We start from the raw sequence: 21,350 nt of genomic DNA, 5'->3' as shown, positions 1-21,350 counted from the left end.
TAATGGTGGGTAACACCCGACCTCCTCCTCTGGCTTCTATATTCGCAGCCACACAAACTTGTGCACATACATGCATACACCATGCACATATACAGAAATTAAAAAAGGAAAGTGTGTGTTTGTAAGCCATTATGAACGCAAGAAGAGGATAGAGAGTTTGCAGGCTGTGATAAATATAAATACAAAACGAGACCCGGAGAGTGGAGAACATGTTGAAATGATCAAATATATCTTCCAGAAGACTCACTATAGTAGTGGTAGGAATTAAGAAATTGTAGTGGAAGCTGAGAGACACCCACAAGAAAGCAACTGAATGATCTATGTGAGAAATGGCAGCTGGGTCTGAAGTCATAGCAATCCAGGTGGTAAAAAGTGGCCACATTCTAGACAGATGTTGGGAATACAGCCAACAATGTTTGCTCATGGGTTGTTTGTAAGATATGAGAAAAAATGAATTAAGGATACTCCCAAAGTTTTTTACTGGAGTGATTGAAAACGTTGAAAGGTTTTCCCAGATGGTCAAGACTGCAAGGAGCAGGTGGGCATGGCGAGCGTCAGACGATGGTCTAATAGGAATGCATATCAGTTGAGCTCTTCAGATCTCAGTGACACTGCAGGACAGGTAAGGAAAGGTGGACACCTCTGACCCTGGTATGCAGATGGAAGCTTCCCTTGACACACCAGGTCACAGCCACGGAAAAAGCAAGCCAGACCAATAGCTGTAAATCAGGTGCCAGAAAGAGGGAACATTGCTCTCATAAATGTCGTTACCACATCTAGACCTAGGGTGGCCAACACCTCCTAATCAACACCTGCTTAAATTTACACTCACGATAAGTTATGGCAACTTTTCTTCCAGACATTCGGCTTTAGCACTGGCCAGACAGGAAATGGAGATGTGGAGTGGTCACCAGTGTTTGTCTTTGAAATTGCTGATAGCGCCATCACCATGATTGTGTGACTTTTCTTCAGGGATCTGGTGGCTTTCATTGTGCGTTATCTTCCTGCAGGGTGGCGTGGGGTGGGCTGGGCCCCTCCAGAGACTTCTGCTTGTTCTTAATTACCATTATGTCCCTGTCTACACTGAGTTCTTTCTGAGTCACTCACTGCTGCGGTGTTCCAGGATGAGAAATTGACTACAGGGTGGGGCCTCCGCAGGTCCATTTTTAGACAGTCCAAGTCCAATAATAGACTTCCTATTAGTTTATTAATTAATTCCTTACTTTTATTGATAAACTCAGTGACATTTGGAACTGAAATGTCTAGAGTTAGCATCTCCTGACCTCCAGAAGGTGCAAGTATTTGTGTTTGGAATATTTTGGGGGAAAATTCACAGATGCGTGTGTCACATGGTGGGGTCCTCTCCTTGGGATCATGGCAAGCGAAGTTTTAGGCTGTGGACTCTTTTGGTGCTGAGATCTTGGCAAGAAAACATGAACCTCAAACATATAGCTATTTAGTTTTATGCCCAACAGACCCATAAGTTTCTTGCTTATCTAAGACAAACAATACCTTAGCAGGCTGCCCATCTGTCTTATCACTGAGAAACTGTGGCCATTTAGTTATTGCCACAGGTCCTCGCAAAGTAAAATTCTCTTATTACTTTTCTGTTCCTGTGGTTAATTGTTGTAATTGTGTCCTTGGCTTCTGCGATGGCAAGGCAGTTTTAGCTGGGGTTTACCATTCTACAATCCTATTAGTGACCATTGAACAAGATGAGTTCCTTCCTGGTCCTCCACTCACTCACATCCGTGTCAGCATATATAGTATTTATCTGTGTGCCATCACCTCTGCATTTTCTGTCTTCCCTCCAGGAGTCAGAGTTTGATTAAGGATGCTGCATTTTACAGATCAATTCTCAGTCTCCCAAGGCTTAGAGTTCACTCTTCTATGGCAGTAGTTCTTAGAGTGTTGTCTTTGAATCCCTGTGTTTTTTGTGGAATCTGGCGAGAATGTAAAAACCCTAGGTCTCCACCTCTGCTTGCCAAATTAGAGATTGTGAAGGCCCCAAATCTGCATTTCAACAAGCCTCCTAAGCAGTTCTGATGCATGGTAACTTCTAAGATCATTTGCTAGGCATCGCGAGGGTAGAGTAACCAAGGGTTACAACTAGGACCAGCAACCACTAATCTCAGGGCACATCGTAGAGAATGGATTTGAGAGAGTGAAGAACTGGCAATTGTGGCTCTCCAAGAGTATCCAGATCTCACAGCTGAGAGATTTTGGGGGAATACACAGATTGTGTAATTTAATGTAGGTATAAGGCTATTGTGTAGGGGGAGATGGCATCTCACAGATGAATGATATGACTTCTCTTAGTCAGTTTCTCCTGTTAGGGAAGATAAGTGGATTTGGGGAAAATCACCTTTTTCCATGTCTGATTGTGTCCTCTCCATAGTAGCTTCATTACCCGAGTGTACTTAAGAGGTTTGGACCCTTAGTAGGTACTGCTGCTTTCCTGTTCTTTCCAAGTGCCTCACTCAGCCCTCATCAGAGAAGCTTCCTCCTGCATGGAAACTAACATGGAGACCCAAACAGGACTGTGTGCAGAGAGTGAGAGACTTTGGAGCATTTAGTCCTAAAGTGCATGAATTTACCAAACCCTTACTCCCTTAAGACTCAGAGATCTCTGTGGGAGAGGAGGCAGAAAAATCGTAAGAATCAGAGGGAATGGATGACTACAGGGAAATACTTTCAGACACAGCAGGACTAAACAGGACTAATGCACATATGAACACATATGGAGACGACGATAGCACATACAAGACCGGCATGGGTTCAGGGAAGATGGGGCCCTAGCGCAGAGAACAGGAAGTGGACACAAAGCCCCACCCTTAACCAGGAAGTTGCTTGCAATTGATAACTTCTGGAAAAGGGAAAAATTAGTTTTCTCCAGTGGAGTGTCACTGGGTATACCAATTCCATCACAGGGCGGGCCCCATGCCCAGGAGTAGTCGGGCAAGACAGAAAGAGCGCGGTGCTATTTCTGTGGACTTTTCACTTCACTTTGCTTTGTGTTGGCACTTTTTATCTTACAGAAGTTCTCTTTTAATTCTTGCTTGATTTTTGTTTCTCGTTGTTGGAAGAGAGACAGAGAGACAAAGAGACTAAATGTGTTGTGTGGTTAGGATCAATTTATTTTCTACAATAAGTTTTGGAAGATAAACAGAGAGTAATTATTAAAACCTGGGAGAAAATAGTTGGGGTAGGAAAGGTTTCTTTGAAGTCCTGTTCTTTTTGGGCAAGTATTATTATATCCAGCTAGAGGTAACCCACCTTATAGGGCCCTGGAGCATAGAAAGCCTGATTTTCAGATGCTTGTGTCTCTCTCTTGAGGTTTCTGATAAAGCAGAGAACAAGGGGTCTTGTGGATGTAGTTTGTAGAAGTTAGTTTCCCAGGCTAGGGAACAAGGTGAGGAAGGAGGGGAACACAGAAGCACAAACAAAACACCTGGCACAGAAAGCCTTTCTCAGGTGGTACTAGATTAGCGATATGAAGCCAAGGGGATTATGGCTCAAGAACAGAGAGAGGAAGAGACAGTGGTATCTCAGCGGCCTGGGCTGAAGTGTCTCATGTCCCATCTTGAAGACAGATTGCTCAGTCTGATTTCTTTCTTCCTTGCTTCCTCTCTCTCTCTCTCTCTCTCTCTCTCTCTCTCTCTCTTTCTTTCTTCCTTTCAGATTTCTGCCTCCTCCCCACCACTGATTCTAACAGAACCCAGGACCACCAGCAGAGGGGTAGCATCAACTGTAATTGGTTGGGTTAATTAATTGCTAGTTAAGAACATTCCCTACAGTCTTGCCTACAGCCAGGTCTCTCTCTTGGAGGCACTTTCTCAACTGAGGCTCCCTACTCTAAGATGAGTTAACTTGTGTTAAATGACACAGTGCTATGCAGCCCACTGCCCTCGTGTCATAACAGATGAGAATGGCTTGCACGAGAATGTGGCGTGGAGATTATAAGAAGGGAATAAAAGAATGGGAGCCTTTTCTTACCTTTATTCCCCTATTTTGGCACCATGACTTTCTTACACTATAAATTCAGTAAATAAAAAAAAAATGGAGCTAAAACTTTTTTCCAAACTAGCAGTAGACTGTGTTTATCCTGTCTCTGTTAGCTACTGTACGGTCACAATACAACCAACGCTACTGAATGCTTTTTCCAAACTTGCAGTAGACTGTCTTTATTCTGTCTCTGCTGGCTACCATATGGCTGCAATACAGTCCATGCTTCTGAATGAAAGCCCTGTTTTCAGTGGAGAAGTTGAGGAGGAATATAGCTGCATCATTTGATAGGATCTAAATGATCAAGTTAAACTTCAGCCTTTGGAAGAAGCATTTCCTTTATCCCTTCCAGCTTACCTCCTAAATTCTCCACTGTGGTCATCTTGGGAGAAGATGAGGTTGTGAGTCAGAAAGGGGAACTGCTGTCACTATCCCAGCAGTCTAGAGAGGCTGCCACATCAAAAATGTATTTCCATTTTTACAGAGATTCTTCATATTGTTCTGCAGTCTTACTGATTGAAAAAGTGAAGTTTGATTACATAAATCAGCAAGTTTTGATAATAGAAAAATAATTTCTTGTGTGTGGTTGAGTTGAATCATAGATTGAAAGATAATTGTGTTTCTGTAATTAAAAATTAATCATTCTCTTTGACACTAGATCGACATCTCACGGAGTACTTCCTGAGCAGAAAAAGTTTTCCCTTAAAGTTCCATTATACGAACTTCAAATAAGGTCTCCCAGTGTACCCGTGGTTTTAAATTTTGATCAATTTGTTCAAAGTAAAGGAGGAATACCAGAAAATACTGATCCTCGGACATGGGCTATCGAGATCTTCACTAAAGACAAACCTCAGAAAACACCTGCACCAGTTCCATCTTTTCAGAAAGAAGTTCCTGAGCCAGTGATAGAACTCCCCAAGTTGGAATTATCTGATCATATCAAGTGTGACCTTCCTTCAGATGTCATTAAATATTATGAATCGGAAGTGGAGCGGTTGACTCAAGAGATAAAAAATGAGACAAGAATTCCCGTGTTTGCCTATTGTCGGCGTGGAGCTATTTACAGAAAACTGGGCAAGTTGCAAAGCGCCATGAATGACCTACAAGAAGTAAGTTTGAAAGAGTAAAAACAACACAGCTCACCATTTCCATTCCCTTTCTTTATACAGTCATTTCTGTTGAGGTGTTGAATGACAAATGATTGTAGTACAATTTATGGGATTGTGAAATACAAATATTGGCATTTTCAAATGTTCATTCAAAGCACCAGACTTCTGGTTTTTGAATTGGTAGGCTTTATCTTATGTTGTATTCATGTAAAGCCACTGGTATTAATGATGCTTGAGAAACTCACTTAATAGTGTTATTTTTTTCCTTTGGAAAATCAATGGATCTGACTTTGTTTATACATGTGTTTTTCAGACCATATTTTTGGAGCCATTGTTTCTCAATGCCTATTGGCACCGACATTTCATTTATCTTTTCCAAGACAAAATCAATGATGCTTTGGATGACTTGAATTTTATACACAGATATAATAAAAAACATGCAGGTGGGTTATATATGGAGACAGCTACAGTACCTGTCTCTTTCTCTTGGCTTTTGTCATGATGATAAATACAAACAAACTGATAGGTAGAAGTTCTGTAAATTGGTCTGATGGCTTCAGCATTAGAGTTCATATAACCCTTGCGTTGTTTTCAAATGACTCATTATGCCTGAGTTTATTCCCTGGAAATCCGTTTCAGCACAATCCCTTTCACGGGTCTCACATGGACAATATGAACTCAAAATTGGGAGGTGATTTGTAAGTCTTTTCTTGACCACACATTTCAGAATGAGAACGTAATACTGTGAAGGTCTCGTAGTGGGTGAAATCCATACCTCGCTCATATGCGCTGTTTTCTAACGGCCCGAACTTCTAGACACAGACTTTTCTAGAAATGTGGAATTGTCGTGTGCATCTTTGAATCCCCAGCACTTCCAGAACCACACGACAAAACACAAGATGGCTGCATGTCTTCTGATCTGTGTTGGCATATGTGCTAAAAGTCATTCAAACCTAGCTTTTTACTGCAGTTGCTAGGACTGAAACATTTTACACAGTTACACAGGTGAGTGGTAATGTTGCCACGTCAGAGCAAGACTACTTGAAACTGCAAATGAGTATTCAGACTTTGAGAATAAATCAGGAAAAATGAAACGGTGTATACTATAGTGAACATCATTCTAGGAATGCATTTTGAAGCGGGATTGCTGCTTTGAATTCTCACAGCTAAGGAAAAGATTGTAAAGCCGAGTTTTTACCTTTCATCTTTAGAGGCATACTTGTCAAAGGCAGAGATTTTCAGAGAGAAGAAGGAAATCACACTGGCAATTCTGAATTACAGTCAGGCAATCAAGTGCAGACCCAAAGATTCTGATCTCTATTTCAAGAGGGGGGAGATGTATGAGAAGACAAACAGAGTGCTGGCCATTGATGACTATTCAAAAGTAAGCTTCATGACACCCCCTGCTCCCATTGATAAATTTTTTTGTATTGCAATCCTTTTTTTTATAATATTTGTTTTAAGAGTGGTTGGCCTGTGGTATGCATGTGCAACAGATGCATATCTGGTACCTGAGGTGCCATCAGGTGCGTGGAACTGGGATTACAGATAGGTGTGAGGCACACCATGGTACTGGGAACCAAAGCCCCATTCTTTTACAAAGCATCAAACTGCCCACAACAACTGAGCCATCTCTCCAGCTCCCTAGCAAACATTTTTAACAGTTATCATGTGTTTTATATAGCCAAACTAATTATAAGTTAGGAACTAGCATTTCCATTGTTGGTATGTTGTTATCACCAATTTTGCAATTTAAAAACATTGGTGAATAAATGGAAAACAAAAGGTAGATATGAAACATTGAGGCAACCCCAAAGAAGTTTCAGCTTTTCTGGTTCTCTATTCTTGGACTAAGAAATGTGGTTTTAGAGACCTTTGAGAATTGCCTTTTCCTTTTAGATAATGGAAAAATTTCCTCTTTCCTTCTGTTAGCTCTTGAACAGCTGATGATCTCTTCATGGTACCTACTAGTTCTTGAAGAGACTGCGATCATGGATTCATTCACTCTTCTTTCTTTCATTTGTTGACCCAGGCACTGCATATATAATATAGTAGAAAAATGATGAATGATATAGACATGTTTCTGGATTATGCAGATATCAAAGAAAAGCTACTTGAGGAAAGATAGAAACACATACATGAGATATAAAATGATGATGGTGCCATGAAGGAAAGAAGGTTGGATGGAGGTATCTGCATTTGTTTGTAGGTATTGGGATACCCAGCAAGGAAGTGAGCTTTTGATTGAATCACACCCTGAGGGTGCCATCAAGGCAACATGACTCCCCTGGCTGCAGAAAGACTTGATGATCTACTGACTTCTAACTATAAATCTTAGTCCTTCCTGAGCATAATGGATGAATTAAAAGAAATTGCATAAATAATTCATTTGTGCATGTTCCCAACTGCCATGTTACTTCTTGATTTAGCTTGACATTCTTCTATTTATGGAAAGTATTGTTGGCTTGTAACTTCTGATCTAGAAGTAACTAAAAATCTCTTTTGAAAATGCAGGTAGCATTACACACACTGAATAGGTTTAATTTAGGAATTTATATGCATACATATATGCATATAACAATGAAAAAGATCATGATTTGAAAGAGCAAGGAGGAATATAAGGGAGAGTTTAAAGGAAAAGAAAGGAAGGGAGAAATGATATATTATAATCTCCAAATTAAGGAAAAACATTTAGAAATTAGTAATAATTGACTCATCTCACTTCCTGCATCTGACACCAGGAGTTTAACAACAGATTACTGTAACAACTGGAAAAAAAAAAAACAGTTCCCAATCTCCTTAGCATGTTTCTTACTGCTTTGAACATCCCTGGAATCGTCCTTTGTGCCACAGTTCGGGAGACTCTGCCCTCTGCCGCTTTGTATGTCAGTGTGTAGTTACGAGCCTCATCATTTGTCTTCTCACATTAGTGACTAGGTTAAGCTACAGCCTGTGTGACTTTCACCCACTGTCAGGACAGAATAGTATGAGACAGTGCAACCTCACTCTTCAATGCTTTTATTTTGGGGACTATAATATAATTACACCATTTCTCCTGCCCTTTTCCTTTCAAACCCTCCGCATATCCCTACTTGCTCTTTTTAAAATCCATGATCTCTTTTTTCATTAATTGCTATTACATGCATGCACACACACATATACACACACACACACTCCAAATTATAACTTGTTGAATCTGTATAAAGCTACTCGTATGTATTTTGTGAGGGCTGACCATTTGATACTGGATAAGCAGTTGGTCCGTTCTTCCCTAGAAATGACTATTCATCCCAGCCTCATCATTCCTTAGTTGCCTGTAGCTCTGTGTAGAAATGAGGCCTTGTGCTCTTTCCCTCGTCTACCGTGTCGTGTCTGTTAATGTCCTCAATCAGCCCATGCTTAGGAGGTCACATGGGTGAGGCTTAATGGGGTAGCATCTGAGATCGCTAGGAGACACGGGAATTTTTATCAGTGAAAGTTTCAGTGGCCAAAAGCTTTGTTTATATATTTACCATTTATCTTTCCTCGTAAATGATGTTCCTTCTCAAAAATTTGATGGTGGAACATGTCTTAATATAATCCTTAAACACAGATTTAAACTTTTTAGTATCTTGAAGTGGGTTTCTCTTCTGTAAACTTAAGTTGACTGTACCTTGTCTTAATTTTTTCTCACTGTGTAGCATGTTTGCATCCTTTCACAACTCTAGTGTAACGTGTTTGCATCCTCTGACCATTCTAGTGTAACGTGTTTGCATCCTCTCACCACGCTAGTGTAACGTGTTTGCATCCTCTCACCACTCTAGTGTAACGTGTTTGCATCCTCTGACCACTCTAGTGTAACGTGTTTGCATCCTCTCACCACGCTAGTGTAACGTGTTTGCATCCTCTCACCACTCTAGTGTAACGTGTTTGCATCCCTGCACCACTCTAGTGTAACGTGTTTGCATCCCTGCACCATTCTAGTGTAACGTGTTTGCATCCTCTGACCATTCTAGTGTAACGTGTTTGCATCCTCTGACCACGCTAGTGTAACGTGTTTGCATCCCTGAACCACGCTAGTGTAACGTGTTTGCATCCCTGCACCATTCTAGTGTAATGTGTTTGCATCCTCTGACCATTCTAGTGTAACGTGTTTGCATCCTCTGACCACGCTAGTGTAACGTGTTTGCATCCTCTGACCACGCTAGTGTAACGTGTTTGCATCCTCTGACCACGCTAGTGTAACGTGTTTGCATCCCTGCACCACGCTAGTGTAACGTGTTTGCATCCTCTGACCACTCTAGTGTAACGTGTTTGCATCCTCTGACCATTCTAGTGTAACGTGTTTGCATCCTCTCCACCACTTTAGTGTAATGTGTTTGCATTCTCTCACCATGCTAGTGTATTTACTATAACCCCAAGAGAACAGATGCCTTAATGAAGCGTGCAATGTATTACTTTGACAATGAAAACTGGATTGGAACCATACATGATTTTACAGCTCTGTTAAAATTTGAGCCCAAAAATTCTCATGCAAGGTAAGAGTTATTTTATATGTAAATTTCAAAATGACATATTAATTAAATATATTTGCAGGAAAAATAGCTCGATGTAGTCTGACAGCCATTTTAAAACAATGAGTTAATTTTCAGCGTCAAGCCATTTCCTTGCGTTTCCAAGAAGTAACTTTCTAACAATGTAAAGCCTTGCTCATTGGCCACAATTCCCTTCTTTGCATTTCCTTTTCATTCATCATCTTTGTATCCATGGAGTGCATATATCTGGTCAAATATATTCTGTAATATCTTATTGTAATTTGTGTATTAAACCACTATTTCTTTTTGTTTTTTATTTATTTCATTTTATTTCATTTTTCTTTCTTTTTAATGAAAATAGATTTTTTTATATAGTATGATTACAATTCCTGATTACGATTTCCCCTTATCCTCCCCCCATCTTCTTCTCCCAGGTTTTTCCCACCTCCTCTTCTATCCATATCTACTCCCGTCTGTCTCTTTAGAAAACAAACGGGCTTTTAAGAAATAATAATATAATATAATAAGATTTAAAAGCTCACACATAGGAATAAGACAAAACAAACAAACAGAAGGAAACAAGGCCAAGAAAAGGCACAAGAAACATGTGTGTATAATATATTATATATATAATAGATATTATATATACATAAACTTCTACTGTATTAGGTTTCAATACCACCCCTCAAGTAGCCCTTAATTTTAGCTTTCTCTCTACCCATATTCCCTCACTCATCCCCCTCTTCCATTCCCCTCCTGGCTTGATCCTCCCATTCGAGTCCCTACACCAACCATCCATAACTATGTATTCTATTTCCGTTTCCTAGGGAGATTTACCTGTCCCACACCAGTTTCTTACTCTAAATCTTATCCTCATGCTTCTACAGATTGAAGCTTGCTGATTGTTCACCTAACAGCTAATATCAGTGAATAAAGTGGATACATGTATTTGTCTTTCTGAGCTGGGTTACCTCAGGATATTTTCTCTAGTTCTCTCCATTTATCTGCAGATTTCATGAGTAATATTCAATTGTGTAAATGTGCCATATCTTCTTTATTCATCTGTTAAGGGTGTTCTAGGTTGTTTCCAATTGGTGGATATTATGAATAGGGGAGCAAAGAACCCCAAATTTTTATTGACCTATTCAATGTTTTTCTTATATAACTCTTGTCTCTATGTTATTTTAAATTTAGGTAGTTCCAATTTGTACATGTACTTGTTTGAAATACAGTTATGCCTTATTAAACTTTGTGTATCAATTTCCAAATGTAATTTCATTTTAATTTTCAATAATACTTGTAAACATGGCCATAAAGTGAAATGAGGTGTTCATTCATTTGTAATAATTAAACCAAGCTAACATGCCTATCACATTACACCCATCTTTCCTTATGATGATTGCCAATTCTTTCAGTGATTTTGAAATATACAATGCATAAGTGTTAACTATAATCACCATACTGTACAATAGATACGTGGGCCTCATTTCTCACTGATGCCTTGTACTTTGACCAGCATCTTTCTTTGTTTATCTGCTCCGCACCTCAGCAGCCTGGACTCCTAGTCCTCTTCTACCAGTTTGCCCCATTCAGGTTCCACACAGTCAAATCATGTGGTATTTATCTTTTTCTGCTTGGTTTATTTCACTTAGCATAATGTCTCAAGGTTGATTCCTGCTGTTAGCCCCCCTCCCCCTCCATTTGTTGAAGGAGTGAAGAAAGGCTAAGTCGAATCTTTGCTGTTTGGTTGAATTTATCTATGGGTCTCAGCTATGTTTTTAGAGTTGCTGATTCAGTTCCTTCACTTGTCAGGGGTCTATAAGATCTATCTATTTCTTCTTAAGCCAATTTTGGTGGTTTGTGTATTTCTAGGAAGCTGTTCATTTTATTTAGGCTATTGTCATACTTTATTACTGGGTAACAGAATATCTAAAACTGAGCAATTTACAATCATTAGTTTACAGTCCCACCAACAATGAGTAGAGTTCTTCTTACTCAGTATTCTTACCAGAATATTATTGTAGTTTCTATTCCTGATTTCCTGAGAGTAGCTATTCTGAGCAGGACTAAGATAGACTCTCTAAAGATTATAGGAATATATATATATATATATGTGTGTGTGTGTGTGTGTGTGTGTGTGCATGCTTTTGTTTATATGTGTGTACATATTGTTACACACACAAAAAGCAACAATTAATGAAAAAAATCACGACTTTTTAAAGAGAGCAAGGAAGGGTGTATGAGGAGGTTTGAAGGGAGGAAAAGGAAGGGGGAAGGTGTAATTATATTATAATCTCAAAAATAAATGATATAAATAAAATATTTATTGACAATTTATTTTCTTGAGAATTGTTTAGTTCATTTTTAGTTAGGTTATTTGTTTTCTTTTAAGTTCTTTATATATTCTGTACAGAATTCCTGTATTAGCTGCATAGCCATCAAAGATTTTCTCCTATTTGGCAGGTTGTTTCTTTAATCAATTAGCTATTTTTTTTTGCCATACTGAATTTTAAAATTTTATTGGAAACTATTTGTTGGTTGCTGACCTTATTTCCTAAGTGTATGGATATCTAATAAATCTAATAAAGTTTTTTCTATGCCTGTATCTTGTTTTATTTGCCTATTTTTTCTAGCAATTTTATATTTTCAGGTTTCATGCAAATGTCTTCAGTCCATTTGGATGATATTTATGCAGCATAAGAGATATGCATCTAAGTTCATTCTTGACATGGGTATCCACCTTTTCCAGGACTAGTTGTTGATATGATCATTTCTTTCTATTTTATAATCTGAATTTGATTTCAGGACTTTTCTACTTTATCAAATGACTATCTGAAACTTAGCAATTTACATCTGGTATGTTTTTGTCTTTAACAATGAGAAGGAACTCAAGTTCTGCCCAGTAGATGTCTTTTGAAAGCCACAGGCATCTTGAAACCCTTGAAGAAAGAACATTCCGTCTTTAAGATTGTCTCCTTCATGTCCTAACGAACCAAAATTTTATATTTATTCTTTGAGACAGGGTCTCTCTATGAAGCCCTAGCTGACATGGTTCTAGCCATGTAGACCAGAGATCCTCCCACCACTACTACTCTTGGCGCATGCTACCCAGCAAATTCCCAAAGTTCTTACAGAATCCACATTTGAAGTCCCACGCTCTCATAGCACACCTCCAGGCCACATTACAGCTCCAAGGACACGACTGCTGGTGCTGTTTGCATTCCCTACCCAGTCAGTACTTCAACCACTTCTGAGCTCATACCTGGGGCACTACACTACCCCATTCCTAGCTCTGGCTATCACAAAAATAATGATCATTAGTCTCAAAAGTGTTTCTCAGTGGCCCCCATTTGCTAACGGCATAAAGACAAACACTTTAAAATAACAGATGTCTCTCTGTGATAAGACAGGCCTGACTTATAATACCTTGACCTCACCTTTTTATTTTTCTCCATCTCAACTCATTTGTGCCAGTATTGATTCTTTTTTTTTTTTTTTTGGTTTTTCGAGACAGGGTTTCTCTGTGGTTTTGGAGCCTGTCCTGGAACTAGCTCTCGTAGACCAGGCTGGCCTCGAACTCACAGAGATCCGCCTGCCTCTGCCTCCCAAGTGCTGGGATTAAAGGCGTGCGCCACCACCGCCCGGCTCAGTATTGATTCTTTAAAAAATAAAAAGAACACCCAAAATAGATCAATAATAAAGAATGGGTTTTTGAAGGGATTTTAAAAATGTTGTCTCTCCTGTGAAAGAAAAGAGATGAAGTTAATAACCACTCAGCTACCTTACAAACTTAATTAATTAGCAAATGATTGTGTAACAAAGTGTCCTCTATAAAATTTATGCTGTTTTGACAGCAACATCACGACTAAACTCTCGAAAAGCAAAGATAAAAAGCAGAAATTAGGCAATAGGTTTAACAAAAAGAATATCTACTTTGCAGTACATATTAAAATCTTTTTCTTTTTCTAGGACAATCCGAGGGAGAGCATATTTTAAAAGAAGTTTATATAAACAAGCCACCCAAGACTTTTCTGTTGCCATCCACTTAGATCCTAACAATTGGTTAGCGCTGTTCTACCGAGCCTGCTTGTTCAGGAAGACTAATCCGCTCAGAGCGCTGCAGGATTACAGCGTGTCAGGTACTCGGCTGCGCATGTGTGAGCCCCTGATAGGCGGGTCAGTAGCTTGACTGCATGCGTGCGCGTGGGAGCGAGCATTTGATAGGAGCACCAGCAGCTCAGTGGGTTTATGGCCAATGCTGTGAATACTGACAGGCTTAAAATATCTATTTTGTATTGTGTATGCGTGTTGTTCACGTGTGTACAGGAGTGCCCATATGTGCAGGGTTCAGAGGACAACTTCAGGAGTTGACCACTATTTTATTTTACTGTTTTTCTCTCCCATTCTTTTGAATTTAATTTTATTATTTTTTTGTGATACGGCCCTACTGGCCTCAGTAAATAGGCCAGCAAATCTCGGGGTTCATTCTCTCCAGGCTCCCAGACACTGAGATTGCCGGCGGCACATGCTACCAGGTCAAGTTTGTCTCCACTGCCCCAATGGTGTCAGGGGATAGAATTTAGGCCCTTTTGCTTCAAGGCAAGCACTTTCCTAAGATATCATCCCAGCCCCTATTTGCTCCATAGATGGTGAGAGGAGCTGCATGCTTCATGTTTCCCAGGGCTCTGGGGAAAGAGGGCTGAAGGTGGCTGTTCCCTTCTCTTTTTTATCTTCGCCTTTCCTTTCTGCTCCTAGCCGACTTCATCTTTGCTTCTCCTTCGCTTGCTGTGGCCTTTGCTCTCTCTTATTTCCCTTTCCTCAGTTCACTCCTCATTTCTCAGCATAGCACCAAAGCAAATGTGTTGCATGTATGAATGGGACCCTGTTACCCACCACTTCAGATCTGAATAGTCGTGCAGGCTATCTGGCTGCTCCCACCTGGTCCACCCAGAGAATCCTTTCCTCTATTCTGTCTTTAAAGGAAGGACCGCTGAATTACCTCTATCAGTCTTCCACCTTGGAAGCTGTCATAACAATTCAAAGTCTCTATGATTGAATTATTGAGAGCAGACTGGCTTGATCTTAGCCTCAACCCTTTTCTATACATTACCCCAAGGATTTAAATAATCCACCATTAAAACAAGGCTCTATGCTGATAATGTTGACATTTATAGACCACTTCAATACTTTCTGACCACTGCTCTGGGTAATATATATGGAATACTTAAGTGAGTACTCAAATCATGGTATGAAGAATTTATTATCATCATCCAAAGTTTACTGATAAAAACCAAGTCTAGAGTAGTTAAATCTCTCAAGCAATTTTTTTTTTTTGTGAGAATAGTTTTCTATCAGTAGCAAAGAGAGCCTTCCCTAGCTGGCCAATCATACTGTGAACTGAGAAGTGGGAATGCCTTCAGGTTATGAATTATTTGTTTCATTAGCAAATAATTGTTTCATTGCTAACAATGGCTAAAGCCTCTCAAATCTAGTATGGAGAATGGTGTATGTGTGTATGTGTTTGTGTATGTGTGCACACGTGTGCGTGTGCTCACACACCTGCACACCTTCATTGTTACCTCTTAATCCAGAATGGACCTGAGAAGCTTAGAAGACATGCACCGACTCTTATAAAAGCCCATATATTTCACTATCATGTTTTTGAAAGTAGAGAGGAAGTTGGTAAGCCAGAGACTTGTCAGGTGACCCCTAAGCTGGGTACTGGTGAGGGCCACTCATCTGCAATGGAGGTTGTTTTGGTCTTCTTGTTTCTGTTGTTTGGGATATAAAGCCAAGCTACCCATTTCAATTATGATAAATAGTCAACTTTCCCACTACCATGTTCTTGCCTTCTTTAATAACCTGCTTTTTTGACAAAGGTTTCTGTCCCTCCTGGTCCTAAAAACCACACAGAGGTCTACGTTAATTATAAACTAGTTGTCCTGGCAGCTCAGACTTCTTATTAACTCTTACATCTTAAATTAGCCCATGATTCTTGTCTATGTTAGCCACGTGATTTGGTACCTTTTATCGGGGAGGCATTCTCATCTTGCTTCCTCTGTGACAACTACGGACTGACTCTTTTCTCTTCCCAGAATTCTCCTGTTCTCATTGTCCTGCCTTTACATCCTGCCTGGTCATCCCACCTATACTTCCTGCCTGGCTACTGATCAATCAGTATTTTATTAAAACAATACAAGACCATTGTCCCACAGCACTCTTTGAAGCTGCCTACCACTGTAGATGAATAGGCCTGGCATCTGCCTTATGCCTTGTTCTGAACCAGTACACTCACGCCTATTCTTTGGTCTTTAATGTCTTTGTGGAAATAAGGAGCTACTGTGAGCAAGGGCACCCTTCTATCAGCTATTACATTCTAGACCAGCCTTCACTACTGACTTCCATCTTAGTTGTCATCAGTGTATTGTGCCCCTTTGTGCCTTAATCTCTTCACTTTTAAAGTGTGTAGAGTGTCTCAGTTTTCCCCCAGCTCTAATGAATCTGTGAGCCATAATAGCCACAGTATTACCAGTTAGTGTTTGTTTTGGGTTCTTTGAGATAGGGTTTCTCTATGTAGCCCTGGCTGTCCTGGAACTCACTCTGTAGATCTGGCTGGCCTTGAACTCTGCCTGTTTTTGCCTCTTAGGTGCTGGGATTAAGGGCATGGACCACCACCACTGGGCAGGTAGCAATTTTTAGAAATACATATTATTTTTACCCACCAAATGGGCACACTCATCATAGATACATTGTTTTTGGAATAAGGGAATAATGCTAAATAAGTGAAAGCAATATGGAGGGTTTGTTCTGAAATATAACTCTATGATTATTTAGAAATCAAAGTATGTACTTTGTATCTTCAGCTCTCATAAATGATGGCTATGATAATCTTAACTGCTTTCTACATCGGGGCATACTCTATACACAACTAAAACTTTGGATGTTGGCAATTTGTGATTTTGAAACTGTTATTTCTCTGGAAAGGTAAGTCTGTCTTTTCCTATTTATTCACTATTAAATAAAATCAGGAAAAAATAAAAGGAAGCTTCCCCCTCACTATTGGTAACATTGTAGAAAATGAAACTGTAATTATAAAGTCACACTAAAGTTAGAAAAACACTAAAATAAGTTTACTGGTCAAATAAGACTTGTTCATTTCAGTCACTTTGTAAAATTTAGAAGTTGAAAAGACTTACATCCTTGAATATTAATTTAAAACACTACTAATGGGGGCTTGAGGACAGTTAGGCTCCAGTTCTTTTGAAGTTAAATCACTGGACAACTGTCATCAAGTTTTAAAATAAGACCAAATATTTGTTTCTTTCATTGTTTATGCACAATATCCAGTGTAATGTAAGCAAAGACCCTATTGTTTGGAATGTTTGACTTCAGTTTGTTTAGTAAAGCAGAAGAAAATCTAATACCATTTAGAAAACAGGACATAGAACAGACACAAATTGATGTAGTAATATGAGCGGCAGGGCTGCGTCCCCAGCACCCTGACCTCCTGCTAGCTTATGCCCGAAATAACAACACACAAACTGTATTCATTTAATCACTGCTTGGCCCATTCTGCTTGGCCCATTAGCTCTAGCCCTTACTGGCTAATTCTGATATCCCGATCAACCCATCTCTAATAAACCGTGTAGCTCTGGTCTTACCGGGAAAGATTCTAGCCTACGTCTATCCTGGGTCAGAGCTTCATCGCATGTGCCTCAGAGAGCAGAGCTATCACGTCTACCCAGGAGAGGGGAGCATGGCATCTCTCTCTGAGGCGTCTTACCTCACTTCCTCTTCCTCCCAGCATTCTGTTCTGTTTACTCCACCCACCTATGTTCTAAGCTATGAGCCCAAGCAGTTTGTTTATTAACCAATGAAATCAACAGATTGATATATGACACTCCCACATCAAATTGGAAGTTAGGTAAGCCAAAAATCCAGCTTTAAAGCATAAATTTTAATTGTGTAATTCTCTTTCTCTCCAATGAATCACTCATTAAAATGGAAGTTGTTATAGGCAACTAAGGAATGCTGAGAGTTGGAGAAAATGCCATCTAATTATCCAATACCAAGTAGTCAGCATTGAACATATACATACACGTAACATTATACAGGCTGAGCAAGTTAGTTTTAGGAATATATAAGATATGTATTCATGTATGAGATAATATACATGTATATCAATAATTAATGAAGACAGAGACTATGACTTTGAAATAGAGAAAGGAGGGGTATATGGGAGTGTTTGGAGGAAAGAAATGAGAAATTATGTGATTATATTTAACTTCAAAAATGAAAGAAAAAAATGGAAGTTTTCAGAGTGAGTTTTAAAAAGTATGCTATTTCTGTGATGCCTAATAGACAACTTATCCAGTAAAAACTTTGAATTGGAGAGTAACGAGTATAGGCCTCTGAGGACTTTTCTTTGGGGTTAGGAAGGCAGAGTGACATTTGGGATATAAAGTCAGCAGATGGGCAGAAGGACCCTTGCTGTCCAACTGTCATGGCTTCCATGACTCAGGCTCAGTACATATTCTGTAATATGCACTTTCCTTGTCTTAAGGAAGCACTAAGCAGAGTAAGTCTAAGGTCATCCCCATACTAAAAATCACTTGACTATAAGAAAACATTTATTTGGCATCAAAAAGCAATTTTACATGGAGAACTTTTTTTTTTTAATTGAAAACCACCAAATCTTAGAATGATCACTTTTCATTTTTTTTATGATTTATTTAACTTTATTATGTTCGTTGGTGTGAAGGTGTCAGATCTCGTGGAACTGCATTTTCAGACAGTTGTGACCTGCCATGTGGGTGCTGGGAATCGAACCCGGGTCCTCTGAAAGAGCAGTCAGTGCTCTTAACCACTGAGCCATCTCTCCAGCCCCACTTTTCATTTTTATACATGGCTTTAAGCAAAGACTTTTGAGTTGAGGAAAAATAATCATTGATTCAAGGTAACTCAAGTGTAAGTCAAGTTTTGCTAAGGGTCTAGGAGACCACCATTTCCCTTCCCAGTATAGAACCTATGATTGTTAATTCATTACTAAGTCTTTTAAAAGAATGTTCCTCTTTTATTGAAAATAAATTTTTCCATATAGTATATTCCAATCCTGTTTCCCTTTCCCCACCTCCTCTCAGATCTTTCCCGTCTTCCTAACCACCCATGCTCCTATTTTTTAAGAGAACATAGTAAACTAATTTCATTGCTTTAGTAAGATATTAAGAATATCTGGTTGCAATTGACTCACATATTTCATTAACTTTTTAATAATTTTTAAAAATGGACATAAATTTAAATTTCTAAAAAGATTTTCCTTTCTTGTTTTTCCATTTTTTTAGAAATGCTACTTTGGCTTATGTGAATATTGGCCTCATCTATCTGTTCCACCTGGATAATTACACTGAAGCCTTTTGGCAATTCTCTGAGGCAATCCGAGTTGATCCTTTACATATTCAAAGCTATATTTGTAGAGCAGAAACCTACTATAAGGTATTTAATACCTGGGGATCTTGAATTTAAGAAATAATTTAATTGTTTGGATATTTTTCCAAGGTAACTGATATGAGTGTAATTTTTCAGCTAACGACAGAGGCTTATAAACAATAGCTATTAAGCAGATACAGTTAGTTATTATTTGTTATTTGCAAAACCTCTTCTTACAAGGTATCCATTTTCATTTATGGTATCTCTAGCACATGTTTCATATTTCACTATAAAACAATATACAGCTATTGTAGGTAATGCATTCTATGCAAATAAGAGTATGTGATGAGGAATTTTTTGAAAATCAGTAGCCTGTAATTTTATTGGCTGGGGAAATCTGTTAACCCTTTAAAATCTGTTGTCTAATTCTGTGTATGTATGTTATATGTGCCGGAAAGTGTGTAGGTTCATAGAATAGGATCTGTTCCCCACAGTTCAAATAACTCTTAGCACACTGTCTTCCATTCTCCTACTAGTCGGGTCCATTAAGCAGTGCTTAAAGAACTCCACTGCTTTCCAAATGCAATGCCAAATTCCAAATTCCTCTTAACAAAAATGTGATTAGGCCTACCCCAGTCCCTGCTACCAGCTTCTGTCTTAGGGTTTATATTGCAGTGAAAAGACACCATGGCCATGGCAACTCCTATAAAGGAAAATGTTTAATTGAAGTGGTGGCTTAGAGTTTCAGAGGTTCAGTCTATTATCATGGTGGGATGTGGTGGCATGTGGGCAGGCATAGTGCTGGAGAAGGAGCTGCTTCATGGTGATGTGCAGGCAACAGGAAGTAGACTGAGGTACTGGATGTGGCTTGGCATATATGAGACCTCAAAGCCCACCCCCACACAACATACTTCTACCAACAAGTCCATACTTATTCCAACAAAGCCGTACTTCTTAATAGTGCCACTCTCTGTGAGCTTCTGGGGACCAATTACGTTCAAACCACAACAAATGGTATCCTAATAATCAATAACTTTCTTTAAACTTTAATTTTTACAGCTTATCTAAATTAAAAATGTATATAATGAATTCATTGTAACAAATTGAAATAGCTCAGTGAGTAGTCTCTCTTCTCCTCCTGTCACCAGATCTGACTGCCCGTAGAATACTCCTTTAGCTTCTGTTTCTGTTTCTCAAAGATATACCTTTGGGCCATTTCCTACCAACTGCTCTGTCCCAGACGATGGCTCCTTCCCAAGACCATTGCCATAGCCTCTTCATCTTCTTGTTACTGCTCTTTGCTTCTTTGATGGCCCTAACACAGAAGTTCTAGGGACTGTGCCAAAATATAAGTCAGGACTTTTACTTTTTTTCTTAGAAACCACAGGGCCTAGCATTTACTACCTTCCCACCCCTGTTTATATATAGCCTCTGGATATATTTGTTTTAATCATAGCATGCTGGTTTACTCTGTGGTAAAAATACCTTCAAAAGCACCTTAACAACATAACAAAGACTTATTTCTTGTTCATACCTCATGTTCTAAATTCCATTTTCTGCATCTCAGAACTTGGTATGTCTAGAGTTCAATTTGTAGGGGAAGCCCAGCCCAATGGGGGGGCGTGTTCGCCTCGGGCTAATGTTTACATATAAATCTGGTGGGCGTGAGCCCCGCCTGTCCTTTTGTATTTCCTGCCCATTGCTGGATCCCTGGTGTTGTTAGCTATCCCTTCATTAAAATTTGCTGTTTCATATTAAGCTAGCCTGATTATTACGCCACTTACATCAATTCCAAGTCCTTATCCTCCAGATAACAAAGGTAGAGGATCCAGAGCAGATCCAGCACTGTTCCCAGGGAAAGTGCATTGTTAATATTGTTGGGTGAGACATAGGCATGCTTACAGTTTATCATTCTTTTCACTAATCTGTGAATGGTATAGGCAAAGCTCGGAAGTTTGGGGAAGCTGGTGTGTTCCAATCACATACATAGAATTCAAAGTGTTAGTAGGATAGCTGAATGTCAGCAGATGTCCTTACTCTTTGTTCTAAGAAGCCTAACTTTCTACACAATCATTGTTGACTACAAGATGAACTATTGCAGTCGGAGAAAAAAAAATGCATCAGAGAACTATACAAGCACATTTGGAGGCATTTCCATGAGGTATTTTTGAACAAAAAAGTAAGATTCAAGCCGGGCAATGGTGGTGCACTCCTTTAATCCCAGCACTTGGAAGGCAAAGGCAGGCGGATCTCTGTGAGTTCGAGACCAGCCTGGTCTACAGAGCTAGTTCCAGGA

The 21,350-nt window shown here is 39.3% G+C and overlaps 1 protein-coding gene across 1 annotated transcript in view; it reads left to right on the top strand.

Annotated features, from left to right (window-relative positions):
* Ttc6 (tetratricopeptide repeat domain 6) overlaps positions 1-21,350 on the top strand; it is a 136,407-nt gene that overhangs the window by 83,176 nt on the left and 31,881 nt on the right. Inside the window, exons 11-17 of the mRNA XM_041658498.1 lie at positions 4,664-5,114; positions 5,428-5,557; positions 6,326-6,498; positions 9,495-9,631; positions 13,598-13,767; positions 16,492-16,612; positions 18,970-19,120. Coding sequence (XP_041514432.1) covers positions 4,664-5,114; positions 5,428-5,557; positions 6,326-6,498; positions 9,495-9,631; positions 13,598-13,767; positions 16,492-16,612; positions 18,970-19,120 — 1,333 coding nt within the window. The remainder of the gene's footprint in view (positions 1-4,663; positions 5,115-5,427; positions 5,558-6,325; positions 6,499-9,494; positions 9,632-13,597; positions 13,768-16,491; positions 16,613-18,969; positions 19,121-21,350) is intronic.

This window comes from Microtus oregoni, unplaced genomic scaffold (genome assembly GCF_018167655.1).
Source record: "Microtus oregoni isolate MIOR12 unplaced genomic scaffold, Mior012 000009F_ref0000495, whole genome shotgun sequence".
In the NCBI taxonomy this organism is placed as follows: domain Eukaryota; kingdom Metazoa; phylum Chordata; class Mammalia; order Rodentia; family Cricetidae; genus Microtus; species Microtus oregoni.
Note: the sequence above shows the minus strand (reverse complement) of the source record. Positions and strands in the feature narration are given on the sequence as shown.